At 37.8% G+C, this 25,601-nt stretch overlaps 1 protein-coding gene across 7 annotated transcripts in view; it reads left to right on the forward strand.

Moving 5' to 3' along the window:
- The first annotated feature begins 8,350 nt into the window (after nt 1-8,350).
- LOC120304880 (lysosomal acid lipase/cholesteryl ester hydrolase-like) overlaps nt 8,351-25,601 on the forward strand; it is a 46,623-nt gene continuing 29,372 nt past the window's right edge. For 2 of the 7 annotated variants that reach the window (XM_039335920.1, XM_039335924.1), the window contains exons 1-5: nt 9,544-9,621; nt 13,283-13,385; nt 15,318-15,435; nt 17,134-17,332; nt 19,881-19,990. In XM_039335920.1, coding sequence (XP_039191854.1) covers nt 9,578-9,621; nt 13,283-13,385; nt 15,318-15,435; nt 17,134-17,332; nt 19,881-19,990 — 574 coding nt within the window. In that variant the 5' untranslated portion in view covers nt 9,544-9,577. Of the gene's footprint in view, nt 8,433-9,543; nt 9,622-10,079; nt 10,872-13,282; nt 13,386-15,317; nt 15,436-17,133; nt 17,333-19,880; nt 19,991-25,601 lie in introns of those variants that run through there. The other 5 variants (XM_039335922.1, XM_039335925.1, XM_039335921.1 and 2 more) reach the window with 5 other exon arrangements.

Raw genomic sequence — 25,601 nt, forward strand, 5'->3', positions numbered from 1 at the left:
CCTTCATGATATTTCTTTAAGGGTAAGCACTAATCAAAGATAAAGAGTATAAGGTGACCAACTGTCCTCCTTTAGGGAGGACAGTCCTCCTTTTGTAAGTTCTGTCCTCCCTCAAAAAGTGTCCTCCTACATGTCCTCCTTTTCAATATTTGAAGACTAATCTGCATGGCTTTTTTTTCTCATAGAACGCTCAGAAGGGCGTTCCGGAACCTTTTTTTGATGGGTTTTTTTTCAACTTTTGCATGAGCTGTGCTACTCTCACTATTGGCTTTCGAAAGCCAATAGGAATTGCTGCTGAGCGCACCAAAATACCCGGCCAGCAAACTTTGCAAATGCAAGTTGTCTGCAGTGAAGGCAAATTGGCAGGAACTTTGCACCCCTCCCTGCTACCCAACTATACAATCTCCTAGTTAGTCTCGAAGATACCTGGAGGAGACTAACTTCCATTTAGGGATGGAAAAACCAAAAAAGAGGAAATGCCTTTTCAACGATAAATTGAATAAGGAATTTCCATTCATCACATCAAAGAAGGATAACATTGTTTTCTGCAATATTTGCAGCGGAGAATTTTGTATTGCAGTTGGGGGCAGAGCAGCTATTATGAAACACTTGACCACCAAGAAACATAAGCAATCATCAGATGCATCTGCTTCCAGTTGTAAAGTAACAAGTTTTTTTAAAACTTCAAAGTATTCTGAAGATAAAAAACAGTTAGCTGCAATGGAGGGAACATTTGCATTCCATACCATACCATAATTCACAATCAAAGTTTTTGTAGTATGGATTGTACAACTAAATTATTGAAAAAGTTTCACGATGCTAAATTTTCATGTGAGGCTATTATTAAATCAGTATTTAAAAATTACTGTGACAAAATACTTACAGAAGACTTGAAAACTGCAGCATTTGTAACGGTTTTATCTGATGCATCCAATCATAATGAAACTAAATTGTATCCAATACTAGTAAGATATTTTAATGTTAACAAGGGCATTCAAGTAAAAATTTTAAATTTAGAATCCATTGAGGGCGAAACTGCTGAAATTTTGTCAAACCATCTCTACAGAGTAATAAATGAAAACAATTTGAAATCCAAAGTTGTTGCACTAACAGCTGATAATACAAACACAAATTTTGGTGGGTGAAGACACAAAGGGGTGAATAATGTGTATGTAAAATTACAAGATTTACTCCAAAAGAAATAGGTTGTAATGCACATATTTTGTCAAATGCAATCAACACGGCATCATGTGCCATGCCAATTGATGTAGAAGTAATAATAACTACAATGTATTTGTATTTTAGTCATTTTACCGTTGGTGTGGCTACTTTAAAACAATTTTGTGAAGAAGCGAATGCTCAATACAAAAAACTTTTAGGATATTCAAAAGTTCGATGGCTTGTTCTAACACCTGCTATAAAGCATGTTTTACAATTATTTGAGCCTCTCCGTTCATATTTTTTAAGTTTAGACAAATGTCCTAAAATCCTGGAATTGTTTTTCAATAATGAAATATCTGAGATATTAATGTATTTTGTACATAATCAAGCATCTATTTTCCACCAAACGATTCAGAAGACTGAAGGTGAACACATTTCAGCTACAGAAGTTAGTCTTATTTTGAATGACTTTACATTTCAATATAAAACTCGATTTGAAGAAAAATTTCTTCCTTTAGTTATAAAAAGAAAATTGGCAGACTTAGAGGAATCAAATCTGGGCATAACAGAAAAGTTTATCAAAGAAGTGCAGAATTTTTACCAAACATGTTTTCAATATAGCAAAGAATGGTCTGAAACAAACATCACAGGGAATAACAGTTTTCAATGGTGTTTTTTGACTTCATCGCAAGTTTATTGGACAGATATTGAATCTTGTATTGAGTTTTTAATCTAAAGAAATATCAGACATTAAAATAGACAATTGTCTCTTTGAAGAAATTAAAAGACTGAATGTATTTTTAAATTCTGAAAAATTAATACAATGGGAAAATAAACATGTTGAAATTGATAAAAGATGGGTGGCAGTATTCAGCCATTTCAAAAATGAACATATTCCATGTGAAAATGTATTTATTCTTGTTCAATTTACGTCGTGGTGTCCTGGAACTAATGCAGCAGTTGAAAGGGTTTTTTCAATTGCTTATGGTTTTTGGAAAAGTGAGAAACTAAGATTGAATGTTGATACTCTAGCTGCAGCACTTGCCGTAAAATTCAATATGAAGGATATTTCTTGTTCAGATATTTCCAATATATTGTTAGAAGATGATACATTGACAAAAATATTCATTCAATGGAAAAGTATTTAAATAATAATTAATAGACATGTAAGCACAATTACAATATAAAATGTTATTGTTACAAATGTTTTTATTATGCATTTATCATATTATAGGGTATTCTGTATTATTGTTGCAATGAATAAAATGTTTCTTTTATTTACGATATTTTTTTCTTCAATTTATTTGTGTCCTCCTTTTCATTGTAAAAAAGTTGGTCACCTTAAAAGAGTAGCAAGCAAAATATATTAAACATGGGAGAAAAAAGAAAAGAAAAAAAAATCTTAAATGTAATTTACATTTGACCTCTCTATATTTATTTAACCATATTTAATTTTTTCTCTTTTCATTTTTAGTAAACATACAGCTGTCATTGCATTCAGCAACCATTTTTGAATTTGATAATCAAACCTATTCATATTATCCTATTGTTAAATCCACAAACATGCACTTCTCCACAGTTTGCCAAAGAGCAGAAGTCTGCCTAGTAAAAAGCCACATTGGACTTCCTAAAGTTTGCCAAGTGGGACTACTTAGTTCAGCAAATTAGCCAAAGAAATTTTTCATCTCAGATAGTTTATCATATTTTTCCGTGTATAAGACACTATTTTTTCCTGCAAACTCCCTGTTCAAAAATCAGATGCATCTTATACAAGTGCAGCATCTTATACACGAAAAAATAATGGTAACCTCCGCAGCCCAGAGCATGCCTGTGTAGGTTCTTTACATGCTGCTGCCATGCTACCTGGTGCAGGTGTCAAGCCCCTGTGGGCTTGCCATTAATGGGAGGGGGAGGGGCAAGATCGTAGGCAGGCCGAACTTCCAGATTTGCCAGCTCAGCTGTTCAGTGCTCCACCAAACAGCTGATCGGCACGGAGACAGAATGTCCACGTACCAGAATGTCTTATACAAGGGTGCATCTTATAGATGGAAAAATACAGTAATTACTACCAAACCTAAATATTTTCTAGTGTATGGGTGTACAATGTAGGGATATTTTTCTGTATCAGTCTAGTACTGGTGTTAGACACAAAAATAATCACAAATTGAAATCCACTCTGAGTTACAAATAGAAAGGAAGTTTATTAGACTTCACATCCAAGTCTAAAAAAAATAACGGTTTGCAAAGCGTGGTGGATTCAGGAAGGCAATGCAATGTAGCCAAGCACTGAACCATACCCCAAATTCCAAAATCACATATTATTATACATCCTATCGCGATGCCCCATTCCCTCCCCCATGGCCCCATTGACTTAGGCTTTGGAGGTTACAATCTATCAGAAGTGCCTAAACAGAATACATTATACTAATAAGATCCCTCCCCTACTATCCTATATCAATTCTAGAGGAGAGATGTCTCCCATCTTCTACACCTGTTAGATCCAGTAGGGGTACCAGGCACCAGAAGGTACTTAAAAACAATTCCTAGATGGTGACTCACACTGGGCCCCATGGTAACTCCTGTTCTCCTCCCTTCTTCCATCTGAGGCTTGTATGTTCCCTATATACTCAAAGCATCTACTCAGGCAATTGATTATACAATAATAATTATAAAATATAAAATATGATTACATGATAATACTAAAAGTATATATTTTTATTTTTAAATATTCTCGCTACTTCCAGTTTTTTCCACAATCCACCCTTTTTCTTTTTACCCATTCTTTAAAAATAAAACATTAACATTTTTCCAAATTTCTTTGTATTTCTAAGGTTTTTTCATATTCTACAAAATTAGTTTCTTCATTGATTTGTGTAAGGTTATACATTTTTCTCCCTAGTGATTCCTTCTGATTACTGTGTATTATTCCTTCTACAGTAATTTGGACAATATTCTTAATGAGAGGGATGAGACAAGGTAAAAACATTAATCCCATAATGATTATTATAAGCATGAATAAAGCTTGCTTCCAGTTTCTAAAAATTCCCCCTAAAAAGCCCCCTTCATCTAAAAGACCAGTCCAAGTCTGGACTGGAACATGTACAAGTTGTCTCATTTCAGTGGTTAATTGCTTCACCACTGTACCTGTTTCATCTATTTGTAAGCAACAATTAGTTAAATTAAACTTCCCACTTACCCCTCCTTCTTTATATAATATATAATCTAATGCTAATCTATTTTGATACACAACCACTCTAAGCTTATCAGTAGTTTTTGCCAAAATATTTAAAGCAGTATCTATTTTTCTTCCAACTAATTCTAATACAGCCTGTAATCTTATTATTCTGTTTAACATATAAACGGGTGTTCTATATCCCCAAGATCCATCTTCGGCCCAAGTAGCAGGCGCGTAGACACACACGATCTTTTCTGGTGTCCACTCATTTCCTCTCATTGTTTCAACATTACATGGAATATCTATCCCAAATCCATAACTTACTACTTCAGCATGGTTCTTAGTGATTTCCAACTCCATCGTATTAGTTCTGTATATTCTGTTAAATTTGGTAATACCACTACATCCTGGATAACCCCCTCCAGTGTAATCACACACACAACTCCACCCTGAACATTTAACAGATCCCCCACAAGGTGACCATTGATTGGGGTTCCCATTTGCAAAGTTCAAATTAGTGGGACAGATATATTTATGATTTTGTTTATATGCTGAGATCCAACTAGAGTCTCCACACTTTGTGGCGAGAGGAGATAAACTTAATATTATGCAAGCATCAAACCGTATTAAAGCCTTTTCTGTCCCTTTTTCTAATATTTTTGTGGAATTAACATATATTAATCTTCCTTCACCTTCAGGTCTCTGTCTCGCTCCTGTTTTAGCTAGACCTACATATATACTAAAATTGAAATATGTTAGCATTGATGGATCATAACATTGTATCTTCTTGTCTTCTCCCTTACAAACTGAATATTGTGATATTTAATTGACACATAGATTGAAATATATATCCCCTAGGTGCTTGGGTATAATATACCAAGGTTTTATTTACTGCGTTTCCTTTGGTGGCATTCGTAATGCAGGCTTCACATCCTTCTGTTTTTGTTGCTCTCCTATATCGTTCTCTAGAAAGGGAAAGATAGATAACCATGGACAAATATACAACACTAAGGATTTGCATTTTAGTCATTCTCGTTGTTCGTCCTGGACTAGTTATCTTTTAAAGTATATAGTATATTCCTCAAAAGGTTTCAATTTCCAGAATGTTCTTCACATCTGGTACATCTTACACAGTCAATACAATGGAAACAGCAACAACAATCAGCATGGCATTTACAGTCACAGTACCAACACATCAGGTAAAAGATCAAGTTCTTGAATCTCTCGAGGCTGTTGGGATTTTGGGCACAATATGGATGTGAATTCGTTCCTGGTTTGGCACGCAATCACAACTCCTATAAGACAAAGAAAAATAGCAAACCCTAATCCCACCCAGTCATATAGTTCTGGTTTGGACATTCGGTTACTGTCGCTTGAGAGTGATCTTTAAAGGTTCTGGATTTGGAACACAGGTCCACTGTTCTTTTGGTTCAGCTACTGGTCCCTTCACTTGTGTGTAATGGGTCCACCCTTTTTCTTTCGTCCAGACTACGGTTTCAGAGGTCAGCAACACTGGAATGGTCCTTCCCACTTAGGTTGCAGTTTTTCCTCCTTCCACATTTGGATCAGGATCCACTGTCCCACCTCAAACTTGTGGACAGGAAATTTCAAAGGGGGGTGTTTGGATCAGCAAGCCTTGTTTCCTGAGATAAGACAAAGCAGAAAACAGCCCCAGTATCTAATTCTTTATAAACATGTCATTAGTTTTCATATTGTGGAATTTCCCACTTGAGATAATTTAAAATCAACTTGAATGCATTGAAATAGCCTCACCATTAGATGTTATAGAGCATTTTATGTATTTGTCTACATATCATATAACCAACCATATATTAACCATAGAAAAGTACAGTATCAATTATCCCTCCCCTAGCTATTCCTTTTGTCCGTATTTACAAACACATTGCTTAGTAAAGAGCCAACAAAGGAGCGCTCACCAAACCCTGCTTGAGTTTGTTTGCATACAAATCTTTATTCAAAACAACATAGCTCATTTATAAACCCAAAATTTTTCTCAACTCCTTCATTTTAAACAAGGGTTGAATTACAATTCCTTCAATTTTCTTAGATATTATGTTTTTATCAGTGTGTCCTGCACACAGACATAAAAACATAAAAAATAAAACATCAACAGTATAGATGTATTCAAGTTCTTCTCATATTTCATTACTATAAGAATGGGTATTAAATTTCACATCCACCCCACCTTCCTCCCAAAGCAGAATTCCAAGTGGAGAAAAAAAAGTTAAAATGAGCAGCCCCCCCCCCTTTCTTTCTGTCTCTCACTCTTAAAGCAACACAGCCAGCTGAAAACGAAAGAGGGGGGGATAGCTTTCTTTCCTTCACATGAATTTGCCATAAATTCTCTCACACATTCTCCATGGAACTCTTCTCATGCAAACACTTGCTAAAACAATAAAATCTGCAGTTTAGATGGGGGAGAAACTCACTCTCTCACACACACAAACACAGAGAGAGAGAGACAGGATCAGCATATCCACACATTCACTTCCATTCAAACTGCTTGTATAAACATTTTCACATAGAGATATTTCATTTCATACTTTCTCTTGACAAATCAATAACTATTATTATAATTTCAAGGAGCTGTTCAAAAGCCAATGAGCTCCTTTCCCTCCCCTAGTAAAAACTATTCTCTTCTTCCCACACTGAGTAAACTTGCTGTTCTCTCTCGTGTTTAGGGCAATCTTTTTTAAAAGTGGCCCTTCATTCCACATCCAAAGCACGTTCTTTCCCTATTCTGGTATCCACCCTGAAATCCTCCAAATCCCCTTCCTCTACTCCCATTAACATACTGGTTCCTTTCATCCCTCCTATATCTTGTCTCAAAGAGACTCTTCTTATCCCCAAACTCTCTTCTAGGAGGTTTTTCCTGCTTCATCACTTGCTGTATTGTTGCTACCATCATCTTACTTTCTGCCTTACTTTCTCTGTATCCCTCTGAACATACATTTTCCTCCTTCTCTGGCTGTTGTTGGGGCCAGGTTCCAATTCCTCCCACCAAACAAAGCAACACAAATTCACCACATCTTCTTTAATCAAATTTAATCTATCAATTATCTTATTATAAGGCAATTTATCCCAATTACTTAGGAGGAGTCCTAAAGGACTCCCTGTATCTATGCTCAACCTAGGATTCTTCCTAGTTTTCTTCACACATTTCCTTCTGGGAACACTCCGAGAATTGCCCATACTGGTTTGCCGTACTGTTATCCTTACCAACCTAATGAGACCAACTTTCGCTTCACCAAGCTCCTGCTTCTCCCTTTTTCTCCACCAATCCTCTCATGAGGGTATGGCAAAAAGGGTCAGCTCCCACACCGTCTTACTTGGGACGTCTAATGCACTCCTCTCACAGATCTCAGATTCAAACAGTCCTACCCAGTCCTCCCCCACCGCCTAGGTGGTTTTCATCTGGCCACCCCAGATATTACTCACCTAGGTCTGTGCACGAAGTTACCCGGTTTTTCCTGAGGCCGGCAAATCTCTATTCCTGGTTCCCTCACCCTTTGTTTCTATTTGCAACTTCTATTTAGGTTCGTAGGGCTCTAGGGTTCATTCAGCACCCACCTCTCCTGGAGTTCGAAGCTGGACTGTCGAACTCGACAGGGCATGCCTTCCACATCGTCCTCCAAGTTAGGGAGTCCCAAATGAAATCCCATTGAGTCCCGGGTTTCGGCACCAAAATTGTTAGACACAAAAATAGTCACAAATTGAAATCCACTCTGAGTTACAAATAGAAAGGAAGTTTATTAGACTTCACATCCAAGTCTAAAAAAAATAATGGTTTGCAAAGCGTGGTGGATTCAGGAAGGCAATGCAATGTAGCCAAGCACTGAACCACACCCCAAATTCCAAAATCACATATTATTATACATCCTATCGCAACGCCCCATTCCCTCCCCCATGGCCCCATTGGCTTAGGCTTTGGAGGTTACAATCTATGAGAAGCGCCTAAACAGAATACATTATACTAATAAGATCCCTCCCCTACTATCCTATATCAATTCTAGAGGAGAGATGTCTCCCATCTTCTACACCTGTTAGATCCAGTAGGAGTACCAGGCACCAGAAGGTACTTAAAAACAATTCCTAGATGGTGACTCACACTGGGCCCCATGGTAACTCCTGTTCTCCCCCCTTCCTCCACCTGAGGCTTGTATGTTCCCTATATACTCAAAGCATCTACTCAGGCAATTGATTATACAATAATAATTATAAAATATAAAATATGATTACATGATAATACTAAAAGTATATTTTTTTATTTTTAAATATTCTCGCTACTTCCAGTTTTTTCCACACTGGCTAATGGTATCTCTTCCTAAACTTCTGTTTGCAACCCACTTGCTGCAGGATGACACTTCATTAACATATCTGAGGGACATGTCTTCAGGATGTCATCTCAATCACATTGCCAGCTTTTTGCCAGCTTTTTGCTGAAGTAGCCAAAAGCATCTTTAGTTGTTCCAATTTGGAAGTAGAGATTTATTTCTTCCCCCACATAGAAAATTTAGGATTCATATCTGAATAATCTAGAATATCCAGAAATGACATGGTCAGAGATTGTGATCTGCTCAGCTCCTTTTGAAGATGTCCCTGATTTCAGAGGCCAGTCTTTTTGACACATGGGAGAAGGCCATCCCAGTACAGATAGTCCTCGACTTACAACAGATCATTTTGTGGCCATTTGAAGCAACAAAGGGACTGAAAAAAGTGACTTTATAAAATAATCATGTATTTTACAAGTGATCAGATCAATCTTTTACTACTGTGTCATGCTTCTTAAGGTTTTTCACACTTTGTAGGGTTATTTGTCCTCATATTGTATAATACAGTAGAGTTGAATATATTCTGCATTCTGAAGCACGTAGTACCAATCCCTTGAAGCTTTTCTACAATTAAAAGCTAAACAAGATCAGCTCTGCTAAGTAGATGAATGTGAAACCACTAGGCTAAACTGAACAGGGAAAGCAAAACAAAATTTAAAAAATAAAAAAACCTAAGAAAATTAAAATAAATCAATGAAATACTGTTTTGTCCTCACTACACATTGCCCTGTGTGTAGTTCAATAGAACAGTAAAACAGCAAGGCTGGGATATAGATTTTTGTCTTCAGAAGAACATATGTCACAGACTAAGCTGGATTCTTCTAGATGTTTCTGTTACCTCAAAATGTTACAAAATGGAGTCTGGCTTCTCAGGATGTAGGGGTACTCAATGGGGTCAAAAATGCTATCAAAAACAGTTCTAATCAATGAAAGGTTTGTCGCTGGCCACTTGGTGGGTGGGGCTCAACACATGCCACACAACAACAGCAAATACAAACTCTATGGTGAAAGCATGACCAAGAACATTTCTCAGTCTATGGCTCCCTAATGGCTCCCAGGGGTTTGATTTGAAGACAGTTTTACCTTTGCATTCCATTATTAACATTTCAAAAATCAGCTTAGCTCTGAATATTTAATAGCATAGAAAAATAATACATGTTGCTGCTGTTGTTGCTGTTGTTTTTTTCTGAAAAAAGGAAGATATTTTTTTCTTATTCCACAAAACCACAAAACCTGAAAGATATTTTTTTCTTATTCCACAAAACCTGTAGAATTTTTTCTAAATATTTTATTTCTCTTCACTGTTTTAGCTATAAACCATCCTCTCACAAAACCGCTCCCCTTAATATTGGGATTTTTTTTGCTGATGCAGATTCATCATCCCCTTTCACCAAACTTTCATTCAAAATAGATATAGAGGACAGACCACCTGGAGTCCCATTTTCCATCTCTATTTTGCTGCCCTTGTGTAAATAAAAAAGTTAAATTGGAACAACCAAATTCCCCCCTTTAGCACCCATTCAATCAAATGTTTATGGTTTTCAATGGCACCATAAACTACTGGTTGTTTTCCTAATGTTGTCTGGTTAAATCAGACAGCTGCTGGGTAACAAACTAATATTTGGAAATTATTATTTCTATGACACCACTTAAAAGAAGAAGGGATAGCCTTCCCTAATTTTCCGTGGGCTTTCCCTCCCTGGGATGCAACAAGAGTTAGCTGAGAGGCAAAGTTTGGAAAGGGAGCAGAGAAGCAGACCGTTCCTCCTAATTAGATAGGAAGCAATCTTTTAAAAAACGAGTGGCTGCCTTTTTAGTCCATCTGTCAAAGAGCAAAGCCTCCAGGCTTGATACTATCTATTTCTTCCTGCAGGAGAAGACCAAGATTAATCCCTGATTGGAAAATGAGGTGGCCACAGGTGGAAAGCAGTTGCATTTCATCCCAGGCCCCACTCTGCATAGTCCAAACTGGTGGGCCTACTTAGACCTATGGTTGGAGGCCTGTTTCTGACTTAAAGCCATCTAAAGTGGTTCAGTTTGCAAAAATCTATCAGCAACCTAGGTCCATGCCTAGACAAATGTATTTGAAATTTGTGTCAGTGTTAAGCATCCTGCTTTGGACAAAATAGCCTAGATATCTATTTTCTCCTAAATGATTGTGCAACATCTACTATTTACAAGTGGTGGGTTTTTTTCCCCTTTCTTGCACAAGGAAATGGTTCAATATGGGGAAGAACTGGTTATTTAGTCATTTTTCTTATTTATAGACTAGTGAGGCCCACAGATGCATAGAATATTGCAGTAATGACCTGAGGGATGCCAGCTATGCACAAGTTGGGCCAAGGGTTTTCTTAAAAATCAAAATGCACAGTACATTTCATTTGTGGCTGTAAACAAGCTTTGTGAATCTGAGGCCAGTGGTTTTGTAAATCTGGTGTAATACTTCTAGGAATTTTATCTACTCACTTAATGATACAATCTGTTGGCAATGTATACTCAATGATTCTTGCCATTTGTGAAAGCATTTTGAATAATTATAATTATAAACCAGAATAATTATGCTGGTGAGGTATTAAGGAGTTTAAAGCATCGGGAATAAATATATTGTGAAATAGAAGGACTGAGCTTCCCTCTCTGATTAAAATAGTTTTCATGTGTTTTGAGGAGAAACATAATTTTTTCCTTACTTTTTCATTTATTTTGAGGAACTTGTAAAGAAAATTAGAGACAGGAGACACAGGAAGGTTATTCCCTCTGTCTTTCCATTCCCCCCCTTAAAGAAATGTTAACAATTTTTTTTATTAGTATGACATGTCTCCCCTCTCCATGAAATTACACTTAAATTATATTTATACAGTAGGTTATTTATTCAAAGAGGACAGATATGATTATTAATGCTGGCCGGGGACAATGGGACTTATAATGGAATACATATGGAAGGGGGTGGCCAGGGGTGTTCTCAGGAGGGGGTTTAAAAAAGGCAAGATGGAAGTTCTGGGTGTTTAGTTGAAACCTTGCTTTTTTATTCTATGCCAGACAAGGTTACATAGCAAGGTGAGAGATGGTGTTGTTCCTGGTGTTAAAATTTGTTCAAGGTTAAAGATTTTTTTTCATGGTGATGGTGGTAAAAAAAATAAGATAAAGAATAAAAATAATAAGAAAACATAGAAAATGCAGAAAAATAATACAATAAAAAATTGAAAATAAAGAAATATAGTAAAGGAAAAAGAAAAAAAACAGATTAAGGAATTTTACCTGTATACCAATCCTTGCAAAGAGTCAGATAGGAGATTGTTTCCTCAAATAATCTGTGGTCAGCTTTGTCTTTCAGAGGAAATATGTAAAATTTATTTATTTATTTATTTGTTTGTTTGTTTGTTTGTTTGTTTATTTATTTATTTATTTATTAACATTTATAGACCGCCTCATTCCCGCAGGACTCCGGGCGGGTAACAATAAAAACACAATATAACTTAACAAGACAAACAATACAGTAACATTCATCCAGGAGTCAGATTTTATAAACCCCAAGCCTGCCGGAAAAGCCAGGTCTTAAGCAGCTTGCGGAAAACCAACAGGGTGGGAGCGGTCCTAATCTCCGGGGGGAGCTGGTTCCAAGACGTGGGCACCATGACAGAGAAAGCCCTCCCCCGCGGCCCCGCCAAATGGCATTGCTTGGCCGACGAGACCTGAAGGAGGCCCAACCTGTGGGATCTAACCAGACGAAGGGAACTATGAGGTAGTAGGCGGTCTCACAAATAGCCTGGCCCTGAGCCATATAGAGCTTTAAAGGTAATAACCAACACCTTGAATTGGACCCAGAGACCAATAGGCAACCAGTGCAGCTCGTGGAGGATAGGTGTAATGTGGGTGTACTGAGGAACACCCAAAATGACAGGCTGGTTAGTGTTGTGTTTGTGCTGTGAGAACTGGTAATGTTATAGGAATCAAGGAAGAGGTGGAATGGAGCTTTGGAAGAAGATGATTAAGTTGGGATCAGGATCCCAGCAAGGAGCTAGTTGGATCAGGAAGAGTTAGCTGGCAAATGTCTGGCTGGTGGAAAAGAGTGAAATGTCTGGGAAGGATAGACCAGGAGTTAACTTTAACCAAGATGCTGGATTTCAAGAAGCTCAAGGAAGGAAGGAAGGAAGGAAGGAAGGAAGGAAGGAAGGAAGGAAGGAAGGAAGGAAAGAAGGAAGGAAGGTTTCATCTTTCATTCTTTTTTTCTAGGCTATAAAAGCAAACTCTGAATATGAGGATAAAAAGGGGATAAAAAGAGAGAACAAATGAAAAAGCAGTGTACAAAAATATATGTCAGTAAATGTGCAATATAATTTGTTCAGTTAGGCTATTGTATGTAATAGAAATCAGTTATTTGCTTCAAAAGCAAACTACAACAATAACAATAATTATAGTTTGGAAAACAACATTTGCACATCTGTAATATAATTTCTCCCTCCTCAAGCAAAAAAGACTGAAGAATGCTGAACATACTGTCAGTTGTCCCCAAACAAATGGGGACCAACTACTATCAATCTAAAAAATAGTTTTGAAGAGTTTCAATGTTTTTTTTTTCTATTATTAATCTATACAGAGCTAGAATGTGGCTGTTTCTGGTAATGGCATGCTTAATCTTGCAGACTGAAAATTCAGAAGGATCTGTAAGGCATTTGAATCCTCAAGAATTCATGACAATTGTAAGTTGCTTATCTGGATGCCTTTGAAAACAGAGCATTGAATTCAAACGCTAAAATCATGCTTACTATTTATTTATTATTTATTTGTTTGTTTATTTGTGTATTTATATTTCATATTTCTAAACTAAATCTTCCTCAAATATTTGCTCTAAGCAGTGTACAATATAGTATAGAGAAATAAAACAACATATTAAAAATAACATTAGAAATTGAAAATGAAATCAGGGTTAAAAATTTCAGAATTATAGAATGACAAACATCAAAAAGGGGGCTATGGCCATTTAGTGTTCATTACAGGCGGGATGGGGCTTTCAAGGGACTAGCCAGCCATACAATTGCAAAGCCACAGAACCAAGTTTTGATCTCTTTGCGGAAAGCTAAGAGATTGGGGGGCACTCCCTCACCTCTTGGAGCAAGATGTTCACAAAAAGGGATCAGCAGCAGAGAAGGCTAACTCTTCATTGAAAAGATGTATGTAAAAATGAAGGAAGAAATACAAAATAAAGTTTAGGACTTACTTATTAAAAAAAAAAAACCCAAGAGAAAAAGACCACTATTGACCTACCTGTTGCAACAAGGAAGACTAGAATGGCATTTTAGTGGGAATATTTTATACTTTGTCAGTTTGCCCTTTGGCATTGCATTGAATACCTAGGAAATGTGTGAAATATTAATTGTTTCATACTTTGATGTCCCATTTTTGGCATTCTATACATCAGAGTTCCCCAACCTGCTGCTTAGTAAGCTAGAAAAAGGAGAGATAGACAACATCATCACCAGATGGATCTGTAGCTGGCTGACAAACCATACTTAGAGAGTAGTCCTCAATAGTACTACATCCACATTGAGAGAAGTACACAGTGGGGTACCACAAGGCTCCATCTTAGGCCAAGTACTCTTTAATATCTTCATAAATGACTTAGATGAGGGAATAGAAGGGAACTCATTAAATTTGCAGATGACACTAAACTGGCAGGAATAGCCAACACTCCAAAAGACACACTCAGGATCCAAAAAGATCTTGACAAACTTGAACAACGGGTCCTATACAACAAAATGAATTTTAATGTGGAGAAAAGCAAAGTTTTAAATTTAGGCAGGAAAAAACCCAGTAACTGTGAGAGGGACCTTGAAGTCCTAGTGGACGATCATTTGACTATGAGCCAGCAGTGTGCAGCAGCAGCCAAAAAAGCTAATACAATCCTGGGTTGTATAAACAGAGATATAGAATCAAGATCACGCAAAGTATTAGTACCGCTTTATAAAATCCTAGTAAGACCACACCTGGAATACTGCAGCCGATTTTGGTCACCATATCACAAATAAGATGTTGAGAGTTTGGAAAAAATTCAAAGAGCAACTAAGATGATCAAAGGCCTGGAGATTAAAACATATGAAGAGTGGCTGCGGGACTTGGGTTTGGCTAGTCTAAAGAAAAGAAGAAATAGGGGAGACCTGATAGCAGTATTCCAGTAATTGAGGGGCTGTGACCAAGAAGAGGAGGTCACATTATTCACCAAAGCACCAGAGGGCAGGACAAGAAACAATGGTTGGAAACTGACCAAAGAGAGAAGCAACCTGGAATTAAGGAGAAACTTCCTAACAGTGAGGACAATTAACCAGTGGAACATCTTGCCTTCAGAAATTGTGGGTACTCCATCACTAGAGGTTTTTAAGAAGAGACTAGACAGTCACTTGTCTGAAATAGTATAGGTTCTCCTGCTTGAGCAGGGGGTGGACTAGAAGACCTCCAATGTCTATTCTATTCTATTCTATTCTATTCTATTCTATTCTATTCTATTCTATTCTATTCTATTCTATTCTATTCTATTCACATATGGTAGGAACTAGAAATCTTCTGGGTTTTTGATGCAATGAACAATAGTGATTATATAACTGATTTTGGCCCAAGTTATAATATTTTATTTGCAGCCTCAAATTATCCAGTACTGGGGATATTCTAGTGAAGAGTATGAAGTCCTGACTGATGATGGCTATTATCTTAAGTTAAACAGAATTCTTTCTAGAAGACTTTTTCTTCATCTGACAGGTATATCTATAAGGTAGCATTTCACAGAGAGAATGTATAAATGTGAAATGATAATTGAAGTAGAAGTGATTAAAACTAATACTTAGTATATTGCTTGCCACATAAACAACACCCAGATTAGCAGCAATTAACAACAGACAAACAGTCAAGCAGAAAACAATACCCTAATTAAGAAATTACCAAGGATAAAATCACACCTCCACTTATACTGCCAGTAATACTGTATATAAACATGGATCAAACCCCGCACTCACTTGCACTGATGGTATTACCTAGCTGGGTAATAAAACATCTACAATCAAACAACTCAGAAATCCACAATACTAAAATATTTTTACAATTTTTGAGAAGTATTAGATAGGCTTGATAGGTATTGATAGATGGTTGGAAAATTACTGTAGATAATTTTCAATTTAGTCTACACCTGTTCTGTCCCACCTTATGTGAGTCCTTGTTATGCTCACAAGGAGAAACCACTCTTCCAAGAAACAGGCAGGAACTGCAAGAAAAACCAACCCCTTTTATTCTCACAAATCTGAGTCAATGTCCAAGGCAAACAAACACAGTTCACAGAAACTCAATCCTCAACATGAATGGTTGCCTTCGGTAACCAGCACCTCCCACACCTTCCGTTTTATAATTCAGCCAAAGCGTGGCTTCCTAATGCCTTCTCCTTTGCCTTTGGTGCCGCCCCATTGCATTCCTCTGTCCTACTCGCTTCTCTTGCCGGTGGTTTCATGCATCCTGGATTTGTCCCAACTGTGCTTCATCACTGTCCAACTCAGGCTCCCAGCACAGCTGTGTCTCAGCTTGAGTGCGCATAGAGGGGCCAGGCTCCTTGTCCGACTGTAAGTCTTAGAGCTCCTCAGAGTCTTCCTCTGACTCCAATGTCACTCCAGGCCCCTTCTCCTCATCTGATTCCTCAGACTCAGCTGCCGGATCCACTGGCTGATGAGGAATCACAACAGCACCTATACATGCCCAGTTACTCCTTATATCTGGATTAGAGCCACCATACGCAACTTTCAATATAGCTAGCAAAAATATACAGAGCTTGATGTTTATTTATTTAGCAGAATAGTCTTTGGTTATTTAAACTTTAACCCTTTTGTGTATATCATGACAGCAGAGTGGAGATAGAATGTAGGATGTTAGGTCCTACTTCTGTACAGGTAGTCGTCGACTTACAACAATTCATTTAATGACCATTCAAAGTTACAACAGCACTGAAAAAGTGACTTATAACCATTTTTCATAGTTACCTTTGCAGCATCTGCATGATCATATGATCAAACTTCAGATGCTTGCCAACTGGTTCATACTTATGACAGTTGCAGTGTCCCAAGGTCATGTGATCACTTTTTGTAATCTTCTGACAAGGAAAAGTCAATGGGGAAGCCAGATTCACTTAACGTCTGTGTTACTCACTTATCAACTGCAGTGATTCATTTAACAACTGTGGCAAGAAATGCCATAAAATGGGGCAAAATTCATTTATTATATGTCTCATTTAACAACAGAAATTTTGGGCTCAATTGTGATTGTAAGTTGAGGACTACCTATATTTCTACTACTCCTCTGTTCTCAACAATTTGATGAACAGAAACGATATATACTGTGATGAAGACTTTTCCTTCAACAACTCTATACAACATAGCTCACATACAATTAGTAATACACTCATGATTTATTTCCCAGGGCCTAAGCCAGTTGTTTTATTAGTACATGGTTTGCTGTTTGAAGGGAGATGTTGGATTGCAAATCTTCCCAGCAATAGTCTGGGATTTTTTCTATCAGATGCTGGATATGATGTCTGGATAATAAATATCAGAGGGACCACATGGTCTAGAAGACACCAGAAATTTTCAATTGACCAGCAAGAATTCTGGGAATTCAGGTAAATCCAAGAGAAAATACATAGGAACAATGGATAGTAAATGTTAAGAAGATACATACTTACGTATCTATGAACAAATTTGACTGAATTATGGAATTATGAACAATATATACTGAAAGCATGGTATGAATGTTTTTTGTGGCACATCTAATACAAAGTTTTCAGTATTAGAACTTAATTTTGTTTTGAAAATTGTATATATTCCAGTACTGGATTTTTTTAGCATAAAATATAGACTTTAAGTGCAAATTATCAAGAATTAAAAGTTGTGTGTATATGTTCAAGAGGATGTATTATATCATCATTTTACAATACTTCCTGTAGGAAAGCACCACATAGTGGTTTAGAAAATATGCAATGCATAATAAACCCAATAAGATAAAATAATTTAGAAATTTAAGACATTAAAAATGAAGATGGGAAAGTAAAAGTAAAAGAAATTGAAAAGCACTCATCCAATGTTCATTAAGCCTGAATGAAGTCTATGGTAGGTGCCTAAAAGAGCCTAATGAACTTCATAGGACAGAACATTCCAAAGTGTAGGTTGCCACGACAGAAAAATCTAGCCTGCAACCAGTGGTGGAATTCAAATATATGACCAACGGGTTCTCTGTGTGGATGCCGCTTCCGGAAGTCCATTCTGGGCCTGAGTAACAAAAAATTAGCTACCGGTTCTGCCAAAGTGGTGCAAACTGGCTGAATCCCACCACTGCCTGCAACTAAATGATATTCTGTAGTTCTGGGCACAATTAGCAATATTACACCTACCCATTTTGATATCAAGCAGGAGAAAACAATATTTGGGTGTTATGTTTAGGGCATTATATCTCATAAATGTAATCTATCTTAATTGGCAGCCAGATGAAATGCTTCAGTAAAGATTTATTATGTTATAACCAAGCCTCTCACATCAAAACCTGTTTGCCACATTTCTTCCTCCATCTCAAAAGAAAAAAAAATGATCTCCTAAAATCTCCATAATTTCAACAATCAATAATTTTGCTACAGATTAGGGTGGGCTCCCTCAAAAGGCAGGCCACCCTCCTCTCTGCATTCTGAAATAAATTCTAAATTGAACATTTGCTTCACTTATAGGGGCATGGTAGCTATGAAATCCAAGGCTGGTCCTTGTTCAACAACAATATGCCAAATTAAAGCCTTCAAGCTACATTAATTCTGAATTTTAGGTTTATTTTGGGATGACACTAAGGGACAGAGAAACTCTATCCTCCCAGCATTCTACTTGCTGGTCTGATACTGCATTGAGAAACCAAATAGCAGAACTAGATGAAAATCAACCTAGCTTATCCTTCATCCAAGTTTCTATAATAGTTAGAAATTCTGTTTATATAGCTTTATAGAACAAACAAGGTGCACAGTCATCATGTGCTTTACTGCTTAATTGTAACAGGAAATAGGAAAATTTTCTCAGAACAAAAAGACAGAGTATATGCCATAGATGAAAACCTATAAACACTGCCATCTATTGGTTGGCTGTAGTTGTTGCAATGTATTCCAACAATAATACCTATAATATTTTTAGGACAACTTTCTCTTTTACAATCAAGATCAATGAAATAGAGTTAACCGTGAACTGAACAGGTATAACAGCCACTTCAACTGAAAGGATGGATCAGAAATCATGCCACTAAAAACTTGCCTAGATTTTTGATGTCCTACTGTTTCATACTCTCGCTTCCCTCTTTTTCCTGAGTTAGAATTAAGATAACACCATTCCAAAATCAATAAAAGAAAGGAATATGAGACTTTTTGTAAATAACTATTATTTTCCATGACTATTTGACATGTTTGCACGGATATTCACTGAATAAAAGGAGCAGTACTGTTTTCTAAGATCCTTCTTTGCAATAATAAGTTATTTTAAAAATATAAGAAGCTGAATTTAGGATAAGTGAGTAACAATGAGTATCTTAGCACCTTGGATTTACCAAAGAAGACACAAAAGAAGGAAAAGAATACAGGTAATGTTTTAAAAACAGTTCTTTAAAGGATCAGATATGTGTGTTAGTCCCTCATCAAACTGCAGATACTATTCTCCATGCCACACAAATGAGGCACAATCATGTCCCATTGTAAGCACTTTTTATATGATGTGTCACCATGATATTGCCTTTGTCTCATACAAACCCATGAATGAATCAGTTAAAATTTGTCTTCAGCTTCTCCAGTATTAATGCTTTTGTTTCCTTCTCCTGCCACAATTTTTTGCTATGGATATAGTCCAACATATTTCATCAACTGATCTGCCAAGCTTCAACTGAACGCTTTAGGCTGCTCTGAGGACCTCTCTATTCTGGTTGCAGGACTCCTAGCTTCAAGGGGTGATGGGGTGTAGAATTGACTGAGTGCTTGGCTTTAATTGACATCTCCATTTTCCAGAGTGCCTATTCTACTAGCCCTTCTCTCTCTCTCTCTGGCTTTAGGTAGAGAGAAATTGCAGTTCTGTCCTAAGATCCAGAGAAGATAAGATAAGTGAGCAGGATCATCACTGACTTTTATTTGTGTGCATATGTCTCTTTGTTAACAGTTTTCATGAAATGGCCATATATGATATCCCAGCAACTATAGCATTCATTTTGCAGAAAACAAAGCAAAGTAGTTTATATTACTTTGGCCATGCCCAGGGAGGAACAATAGGTAAGTTAAAAATGGACATATGTATTCTTTCCATAATTTGATAAAGAGTATTAAAAATACAGTCTTTTCTATTTTTAAGCAAGCTTGAAGATTAAGCAGAAGACAATGCTGTTTTGTTTTTGTCTCTATTATCCTATACACAGATTTCTATTGATCTTGTTTTGGAGGTTTCAGAAACTAGATTGTTAAGGACCTATTTTGAGGGTGTTTTTTAACACTTTAAAAGTGTTATTTCACACATGGTGGAGTTAAGATCTATAGATTTACAATCAGATTGCCCTAGTTACATAATTTGCATGTGTCTCAACTCAGCTGAGTACTTTGCTCAAGTGAATTACCCAAGTTACAAAATCAGAGCCAAGCCACTTAGATTTACTGCTCTTGTTTGACAGAAATGCCTTTTGTGCAAGCATTGCTTCTATGTCAGTGGTTCTCAACCTTTCTAATGCCGTGACCCCATAATACAGTTCCCCATGTTGTGGTGACCCCCAAGTGGGTGTGGCCACCAATAAGAGGGAGTAGGACAGCTAGGGAAAAGGGAAAAAATGGCGGACAGCGTGGTTTGGCGACCCTCGTGAAATGGTCGTTCGACCCCAAATGGGGTCCCGACCCACAGGTTGAGAACCACTGTTCTATGTAGTAGCTACTTCTGATGAAGTGAAGGGAAACATTGCAGCTTCTACCATTTGGAAGAGGGCAGTGAAATCTTTCTTAGAGAAACTTCAAAGCTGGCCCTTTGAAGTCATAATGTAGAATTCTGTGAGTGAATGTCATACCTCATTCCACCCTACCATTAGTTTTTCTCTAAGGTTTTTTTCTTCATTTGTTAGTCTTTAGAATCGTGCCCCTACAAATTCAGTTGACATTTCTTCTAAGCCGTGTTTTTTTTTATTATTCTTGCTTAGTTCTTAGAGTGTAGCTATCCGTGCATGATGTGACATGGGGTTTTCAAGTTTGAAATGGAGTGATTTGCCCAAGGTCTCTAGCTGACATCTGTAGCTAAGGGAAGATTAGATTCTTTCTACACCTATTCCAGCACCTTAACCCCACATCAGACTGGGTCTCAAAAGGAATGTTAGCATTTCCTTGAGTAACATGAACTCATCTTTTAAATTTACTGGCAGAGTAATCATATTCTTCCCTTATAAATGCAGTCTTGCTTTAAACTGGATTATTAAGGTGACATCTTACTTGTCATGCAAAAGGGTGTTCACTTTGTGTTTCAGTAGTTTGAAAATGAATGATGTTCCAACTATTCACCCTGTTCTTATATTTACATGTGTGAAGGGGGGGGGGGAATAATAACACTGAGATGGAAAGAAGGAAGAATGTCTTTAGATATTCAGGAGTTTGGTATCACCTTTTCAAACTGAGAGATTAAAAAGCATGAGCTTTGTCAGCTGAAACTCATTTCATCAGATGCAAAGAGTGCCCAGACTGATGTTGAATTTAAATTGGCATGAGGTTGGGAGGGGCAAGGAAGAAGAATATACTATAGGTTGGTTATCTAGATGTGAAACATATTACAATCTCCCTTTTTTAAAAAATAAATTTTATTAGTTTATAGTATACAATACAAAGAAAATACAAAAGTAAATAGTAGGAAGAATAGGGAAGAGGAAGGGGAATAGAAAAGTGGGGGAAGGGGAGAGGAAAAAAGAAAAAAAAGCATTGACTTTCGACTTCCTTTGGTGCAGTAAAATAGAATATCAACATCAAACCTCAACTTTTTACTTTTACAAAATAGTATAAGCTAGCCATTTCGATAACAACAAATCTATCTAATCAGTAAGGCCCAAAATCAAAATTTCATTTTTTTTCCACCTCAAGCACAAAATCCAGAAGCGGTTTCCATATAACAGTAAAAGTATTTGTAGTTTTTTCTTTAATCAAAACAGTCAATTTAGCCATCTCTGTGAGTTCCATAAGTTATTGCAGCCATTCCTCCATTGTGGGAATCGATGTACCGGTAGTCTTCCATTTCTGAGCATAGAGTAATCTTGCTGCTGTCAACATATATAACATCACATTTCCAATTTTTTTCCAGATCTTTGTCTATTAGCCCCAAGAGAAAAGTCTCTGGTTTTCTTTCTATATTCATTTTAAGAATTTTCTGTATTAACATATGAATCCTACTCCAATATTTTTTTTTGCTTTATCACACATCCACCATTTACATTTCCAACATTCATTTGAAATGCCTTCATACATTCTTAATAACTTATCTAGTGTTAAATACCAATGATACATCATCTTGTAAAATTTTCTTTTAAGTTATAGTTTAATGTAAATTTTAATCCTTTATTCCACATATTCTTCCATTGTTCAAGCATTACATTATAACCAATGTTCTTTGCCCACTGAATCATACAGTGCTTTACTTGTTCATTTTCCATATTTAAATTCAATAACATTTTATAAATTTTAGCAATAATATGTCATGGAAATGAGTTGGATTTACAATTCATTTTTAACAAAGCTAAACCTGTTATGTATTGATATTAAGAGTTGATGTGTTTTGGTTTAAATGTGTCTCCAACCATTTTGGAGGGAAAGTTAAGTTTAAGTTAACTTTTTGATTTGGTTGGTTGCTGCCTAGAGGCGGCAAGTATAAATAGCCGTCATTCTGCCGGTTAAGCCAGTTCTGTTCCTGTTGAATAAAATCACGTTGTATTAAACCGGTCTATTCAATGCCTCCGAAACCCACTATGCAACAGTGGCAATGAAGGTGGGATCTTGCTGGAGGAATGAATTATGCCTATTAGAATTGAAGTCACAGGATGTTAGCCCAAGCACCAGAGCCCTGGTGGGACCATGTCCTCACCTTGCCTGCCAGTAAGCCAAACTGCACAGCATCCTGAGGGATCCATCCCCAGGATCTAGGCTGTTCATCTCCTATTGCAGCAAGAGAGGCAGCATCCAAGACCTCACTAAAATTCTACCATGGCCAAGCTGGGCAGCTGAACGAATTCAATGTCTCCCATCCAGAACAGTGGAGTTCTTACATCTCCAGGGTGGACAACTACTTGTGGGCCAACCAGGTTAGAAAAGATGGCTTGAAAGCAGCTACTCTACTCTGCACATGTGGACAGGCTACGTTCGACATCGCCAAGAATCTTGTAGCACCAGCCAGCATCGAATCAGTAACCTATGGAGACTTAAAGAGGAGGCTCAAGGAGCACTTCGAGCCAAAGCTGTCTGTCATCGCTTGGCGTCATGGGTTCAAACAACAGCAACAAAAGTCAGGAGAATCAGTAACTGAGTTCGTGGCAGTGCTGTGTCAGGCTTCACACAACTGTGAGTTCCCTGACTTGGAAGATTGTCTAAGAGACAGACTCATGTGTGGACTGTTGAACAGAGAGTTGCAACAGCACCTATTTGCGAAGGAGAATCTGACCTTCCAAGACACTCTGAAGGAAGTCATGGCAGAAGAGGCTGCTGCAGAGCAGTGAAGGCTCTCTGGTCTCAGAAAAAACATTTCAGCCCTGCAGCAATACATCAGGAGACCACTGAGAGACTGAGTGAACCATAATAAGTCAATGAGATCAACCAGCTGCAGAGAGAGCCTATGAGATGGCATCACACAGTAGAACACACAATCCTCCCTCTAAACTGTGTTAGCTGTGGAGGATAACATAAAAGAACTGAATGCAGCCATGTGCCAAGCTGTGGAAAGCAAGGTCACATTGCCAGGGTCTGTAGAAGTCGCCAGAAAGAAGCTAACCCTGCAGATGTACCGCAGAAAGGTAGATGGACCCCGGGACAGAACAGGTTTGGAACTGTTCAGGGAGGAGGAGTATTCAGCGGACAGGAGCCCAATGTTCCCTCAAAGAGAAGTTGAGACTTGAAGTTAACCTTCAACGGGTCCCATGTTCAATGGAGCTAGACACTGGGTTAGCTCTATCTATCATTTCATACAGGACCTTCGAGTATATTTGTAGACAAGGCAAGAGGTGAGTTCAGATCAAACCGTCAAGTCTCATCCTAACTGATTTTCAAAATTCCCATATGGCTGTTAGGAGTGAAGCCACTGTAATGGTCAAATTCAAAGACTTTGAGGGTCCCCTCAGTGTGGTAGTCATTGATGGTCAGCACACCAGCCTCAGATTGGACTGGTTCGAAGCCCTGGGCATCCATGTAATGGGCATCCATCACACACAAGCAGATTACCTTGGCAGTATGCCAAGAGTGTGCTGATGTGTTCAATTCTGACAATACAGAATTCTGACAATACAGAGGGGCACCCATTTCCCTAAATCTGGACCTGACAGTTACCCCAATTAGAATTAAACCACGCTGAGTGCCTTTCTCTTTAAAACCAAAAATTGATGCAGAGCTGGACAAACTAGTGCAACAGGGAGTGCTCCAAACCGTGGACAATAGCCTGTGGGAGATTCCCATAGTGACCTCAGTAAAGCTGAATGGGGACATCTGCATCTGTGCAGACTACAAGTGCACAATTAACAAGGCACTTCAGCAGCATGCTTACCCAGTTCCAGTGGTAAGCAACATTCTAGCCTCGCTCCAAGGAGGCCGTCTGTTTGCCAAGCTAGACCTTGCACAAGCATACCAACAGCTGCCAGTAGATGATGCTACAGCAAAAGCACAGACCATTGTCACCCACAGAGGGGCATTCCGAGTACGCCGCCTGCAGTTTGGGGTAAGTGTAGCCCCCGGCTTGTTTCAAAGCATTATGGAAAGGACACTAAAAAATATACCTGGCATCTGCCCCTATTTTGATGATGTCCTAATTGCAGGAGAGTCAGCTGCAGTCCGAGCAGAATGACTTAGGGCAGTGCTTCAAAAGTTCCGTGAGGCAGGACTTAAATTAAAAAAGGACAAGTGCTGACTTCCGGTTTCGGATTGCGGTGTTTGCAGCCATGCGAAGAGACTGCTCTCTTCGCCGGCGTTTCTCTGCTGCCAGTCGATTGGGTCGAAAAGTCACCCTGGAGGGGCGGCTACTATTGAGGAGGCCCTCATTGACCGTGGGAGAGTGGCAGTTTCTTCCACAGCCCGAGATTGCTCCTTTGGGCCGACGGTGGAAAGATCAGCCAGTAAAATGGCCGATGACTTTGCCGCTGTAACCAGAAGTCAGAAGAACATCTAAGTGCAGGAACCACCGTGGCTGAGCTGGGTGAGATTTTTTTTCCCTTCTCTTGGTTCTCCTTTCTTTTTTGTTGCCTGTAAAAAGCATCTTTGAAATTATTTCCCTGCTCTAAGAAAGCGGCTTTTGTGAATGTGGGAAAAGAAGCTTAAATGGACTGAATTAACTTAAACTGACTTTTTTATTTTTATTTTTTTTATCCACTTTGGGGTCTTGGAAAAAACTTTTAATATTGAATTTACTACTGGACTTAGTCTACATGTGAATAATTTTCTCTTTTTTACTTTTTCTGATCTTGTTAATGTCATTCCTGGTGTCTGGGAGGAGATTTTATAGTCTACTGAGGACATCTTGTGGAGAAAGTCAAAATTGCAACTGTCTTTTTTCTGATGGTGAGATTGATTTTGAACTTCAGATTACCATAAAAGGGAAAAGACAAAGAAACTTAACAGCTGTATTTGTGGGGGTGGATACTGACTAAATGTTTTTTGAACACAGCCTCTACTA

The sequence above is a fragment of the Crotalus tigris genome, unplaced genomic scaffold (assembly GCF_016545835.1).
Source record: "Crotalus tigris isolate CLP2741 ecotype Arizona unplaced genomic scaffold, ASM1654583v1 scf7180000017663.5292952, whole genome shotgun sequence".
NCBI classification, from domain to species: domain Eukaryota; kingdom Metazoa; phylum Chordata; class Lepidosauria; order Squamata; family Viperidae; genus Crotalus; species Crotalus tigris.